Source organism: Rhinolophus hipposideros (genome assembly GCF_964194185.1).
Source record: "Rhinolophus hipposideros genome assembly, chromosome: X".
NCBI classification, from domain to species: domain Eukaryota; kingdom Metazoa; phylum Chordata; class Mammalia; order Chiroptera; family Rhinolophidae; genus Rhinolophus; species Rhinolophus hipposideros.
The window spans coordinates 14,970,688-14,975,619 of NC_138046.1; the positions used below are offsets into that span (position 1 = coordinate 14,970,688).

The 4,932-nt window shown below is 41.0% G+C and overlaps 1 protein-coding gene across 1 annotated transcript; it reads left to right on the forward strand.

The window, feature by feature from the left end:
* Positions 1–224: 224 nt before the first annotated feature.
* On the forward strand, positions 225–3,813 carry LOC308494401 (importin subunit alpha-3). The gene has a single exon (XM_081042207.1). It carries the CDS (start codon positions 381–383, stop codon positions 1,944–1,946), a length of 1,566 nt encoding a protein of 521 aa, XP_080898333.1. The 5' UTR covers positions 225–380; the 3' UTR covers positions 1,947–3,813.
* Positions 3,814–4,932: the final 1,119 nt, after the last annotated feature.

Here is a 4,932-nt window from a genome sequence, read left to right on the forward strand (position 1 = left end):
TGAATTATCCTAATGTCAATGAATTTCAGAATAGTCATCGGAATTTGAGAATAAAGCAAAAGCTGTCAAATAAAAATAAAAGCTGTAGACCGAGGCTGCCTCCCCCTCTTAGCCGGCAGCACATTCCGCCGCTGTTGCCGCCGCCCGGCCCCGCGGTTGTCTTTGCTGGAGCTGCCGTCGCGCTCGGGTTAGGGCGGGGGGTGGGACGGGCGGGGAGAGGAGAAGGCCGCGGCAGAGGCAGGTGAGAGGAGGCAGGAAGCGGCGGCGCGGCGAGCGTAGCAGCTCAGGCGGCGGCCCGGTTCCTGGGAGTGTCGGTGCGGCGTGGTGGTTGGGGCGGATCCCGCGGGGCCCGGGCGGGGGAAGGAATCACCGGCCCGGCCATGGCGGACAACGAGAAACTGGACAACCAACGGCTCAAGAATTTCAAGAACAAAGGCCGCGACTTGGAGACTATGAGAAGACAACGAAATGAAGTTGTAGTTGAATTAAGGAAGAATAAAAGAGACGAACATCTCTTAAAGAGAAGGAATGTACCACATGAAGATATCTGTGAAGACTCTGATATAGACGGCGATTATAGAGTGCAAAATACCTCTCTAGAAGCTATTGTTCAAAATGCTTCAAGTGATAACCAAGGAATTCAATTAAGTGCAGTTCAAGCTGCTAGGAAACTTTTGTCCAGTGATCGAAATCCACCAATTGATGACTTAATAAAATCTGGAATATTGCCTATTTTAGTCCATTGTCTTGAAAGAGATGACAATCCTTCTTTACAGTTTGAAGCTGCGTGGGCTTTGACAAACATTGCATCTGGAACCTCTGAACAAACTCAAGCAGTAGTTCAGTCCAATGCTGTGCCACTTTTCCTGAGGCTTCTCCATTCACCCCATCAAAATGTCTGTGAGCAAGCAGTATGGGCATTGGGAAATATCATAGGTGATGGGCCACAGTGTAGAGATTATGTCATAAGTCTTGGAGTTGTGAAACCTTTACTTTCCTTCATAAGTCCATCTATTCCAATAACATTCTTGAGAAATGTTACTTGGGTTATGGTCAACTTATGTCGGCACAAAGACCCACCCCCCCCAATGGAAACCATTCAAGAGATTCTTCCAGCTCTTTGTGTTTTAATTCATCACACAGACGTAAATATATTGGTAGATACAGTGTGGGCCCTCTCTTACCTTACTGATGCTGGCAATGAACAGATACAGATGGTAATAGACTCTGGAATAGTCCCTCATTTGGTTCCTCTGCTCAGCCACCAGGAAGTTAAAGTTCAGACTGCTGCACTTCGAGCTGTGGGCAACATTGTTACTGGAACCGATGAGCAAACGCAAGTAGTTTTGAACTGTGATGCTCTGTCACATTTCCCAGCACTTCTGACACATCCCAAAGAGAAAATTAATAAAGAAGCAGTGTGGTTCCTATCTAACATTACTGCAGGAAATCAGCAGCAGGTTCAAGCAGTAATTGATGCCAATCTTGTCCCGATGATAATACACCTTTTGGATAAGGGGGATTTTGGCACTCAGAAAGAAGCTGCTTGGGCCATAAGTAACTTAACAATTAGTGGAAGGAAAGATCAAGTGGCCTACCTAATCCAACAAAATGTTATTCCACCTTTTTGCAACTTGCTGACTGTAAAAGATGCACAAGTTGTACAAGTAGTACTTGATGGACTAAGTAATATATTAAAAATGGCTGAAGATGAGGCAGAAACCATAGCCAATCTTATAGAAGAATGTGGAGGACTGGAGAAAATTGAACAACTTCAAAATCATGAAAACGAAGACATCTACAAATTGGCCTATGAGATCATTGATCAGTTCTTCTCTTCAGATGATATTGATGAAGATCCTAGCCTTGTTCCAGAGGCAATACAAGGTGGAACATTTGGTTTCAATTCATCTGCCAATGTACCAACAGAAGGGTTCCAGTTTTAGAAAGATGTTGTGGAAGTTAGGTACAATGCAGCACTGAGATATATATATATATATATATACATATATATAAAAAGGTTTGATCCATCAAGCTTGGCTCATGGGATCTGCTGCTGCATTAAATCGGGAAAGAAAATGTGAAGATTTCATTTGGAATCACAGAAAATGCCCAAATGAGGTCAAGATGGCGAGTGGGTGCGAGTGAGAATGAGTGGCAAAATGTAACGAAAACCTTACATGAATGCTTATTTAGGTTGTTCAAAGTAAAAAGGGCTACAGGTCACAGATCTTCAGTGCCTGAGAAGACACATTGACTTTATGTTAATTGAGGGGAAAATGCAGTACCATCATCTTCAAGCCTTGTAAGCATAAAAGAGAATAGGATGCCCATATAAGTCAAAGGAAAATGAGCCCAGGCCTTGCTATGAAGCAGTGTGTGAATGGACAGTGTTGAATGAATGTCTGGCTCAGTGATAGAGAGCCAGGTTCATCTTTCAAATCTAGGGCTCTTCACTCATGAAGCAGACTCCTAGCACTGGAGTGACTGTGTACGAGAGGTATGGTTGTGGTGCTGTATGTGAACGCATGCAAGCTTGATTCGCCTTCAGGGGGCTGATAACAAACCTAATAAACCATCAAAACGAGATCATAAGTGTTAATGTACACTGGACATGAAAACAAAGACCGGTTTAGCAGCAGACATTGGTTTACTCTGCAGCCTGTGTTTTCTATTCCTCTTTCCCTTCTTCCACCCCCCCCTTCTTTTTTCTCTTTTCAGTTTTTTGTTTTTGTTTTGTTCTTTTTTTTAACTTTACCTAGAATGGCTTTTTAGTTGCTTCTCAAGTCAGAAAACTTCAGGAAGGTTTCCCTGTGCATTTGCACCAGATGAATGTTTGATGCTATGAAAAGCTTTCCATATCATCAAAACTAATTTGTGTAGATCTTTGCATGGAAAAAAAAAATCATAAATTTCCCTCAGAATAGACTGTGTTGCAGTACACAAGTTGCCATAATAGTATAAAACAGTAAAATGTACTTTAAAAAGCCATCCCTTTCATTTTCAGAGATAACATAAAGATCTTTGCATGAGGTAAATCTGCAGCATAGTTCATTTTTAGATTTTGTTGAGTCCTGTAAAGAAGAAGAAGAAAAAAGTTTCAGTTGTGGTAGAATACCGTGCTGTGCTTAAATGTTATTTGTTTTCAAACTTTGTTTTCTATGAAAATGATATGGAAACTTCTAAAATGGAATTTGGTGCATATGTACTGCTGAATAAAGACCGATGAAGAGGTTTGAATAGATGTACAAATCAAGTAATGGTTTGAACACCTTTAATAATATGCCTAATCTGTTCAATTGTTTTAGAATCTTTTTATCTTAGATGTAGGCAGCCATGAACAATCTATTTTGAGCCACTTTAGGGAGAAAAGTTTGTATTTTTAAAACTTGCATAAAAGTTATGCAAGTGGTTTTTATAAATTGGAATAATGCCTCAGTTTTGAGGTTATGCACACTAAATTAAATGTGACATAAATTAATTTGTACAAAAAGAACTCTTTATAAGGTGGCTCATTGTAGGAAATCCTGTGCCTTCCCCTTTGAGCACAAGTGTTGCATGAACAACAGTTTGCTATAAGAAACATACCAGATTAGCCACCATTAGCATCTATGTCTACTTTGTGTTTAAAATCAACTGGTAATTCTGAAACACTGTAGAATGGATAAAAATTATTTTGTGATCATAACTCTTTGTTGAACTAGAGTATTTTTGCAGCATTCCTTGTCATCAGAAACATGGTTAAAGTTTAAAACTAGAAGCAGCAGAAAACTAGCTTGTAAAATTTATTCAAGTAGAGTGCAGGCTAGGCTGTCTTGGGGAAATAAACATTAAAACTTTAAAAAAAAAAAATAAAAGCTGTATTTTAAAGATGGATACTAGTTCGTTTTTACTGCATTTGCAAAGGAGTGGCCACAAACTGATTCTGCCAACTATTGCCTGCCAACCACATTCTCAAGAAAAGGTTAGGAGTTCATGCGAGGTTGAAGAAGCCAGGGATTCAGATTTATTTGGACAGAATTGTGGATGTGCTTTGTTTCCTACGGGTGAGGAGAGGAGCAAATTCCCACCTACCTCAAATCAAGTGCAGGGTGCTTCAAGAGAAGTTTGACATGCATTCCCTGGAGTTTTAAGGGATGCAGAGACCGCTGTCTGTCTCACATTTGAAAAGTTGAAGTGAAAAACCTATGGCTTCAATTCATCTGCATTTCTGCCGAATACAGGCACAGGGCTGCATGCACAGTGAATGGCCCGTCATTTTACAGTTTGTTGGTGAAAAAATGGAATGTCATTTCCTGTGGGCCAGATGGGGAGCCCACAGGAAGGGGGACAGAATAAGTCCTCTTGGGTAGAGACTCTTCCCAAGAGAACTATTGGAGAACTAGGTGATCCCAGAAGAGTAGACCACTAGACAGCAAAGCGATGAGAGAAAACGCATCTGGAAAACAGCCCGCGCTGTTTAACAAAACCAAAAAATAATCCCTTCCTCACTAGAAATGGAAAGTGACTGAAAAACCAATTGCAGGTGCCCAACTATTTTCTTCATGGGGGTTAAACAAGTGATAAGAGTGAGTTTGAAGTAGAAAGTGGAAAGAAAGAAGTTGCTATGTGCTTGCATCATACTTAGTCTAGTTCCTTCAATACAGTTGCAGATTTCTGACTTGGATACATGGTAGAAATAGAGAAGGAATGCAGAAAGGCTTCCATTCACAAAATGGGGGAAACGAGTAAGATGTGGAGTTGAGGGGTGGTTGCAAGTGTGTGTGTGTGTGTGTGTGTGTGTGTGTGTGTGTGTGTAGCTGATGAGGTCAGGTTTATACATCTTGAGTTTAAGAAGGCCATCCAGCTGAAGATTCCCAGTAGACAGTTAGAGATACGGGTGCGGAATTCAGGAGAGAGATTTGGCTACCTAATTTAGATTTTGTCATTGTG

What these genes read in the sequence shown, in the direction of transcription:
- LOC308494401 (XM_081042207.1), top strand. Translation starts at nt 381, where the DNA reads ATGGCGGACAACGAGAAACTGGACAACCAACGGCTCAAGAATTTCAAG.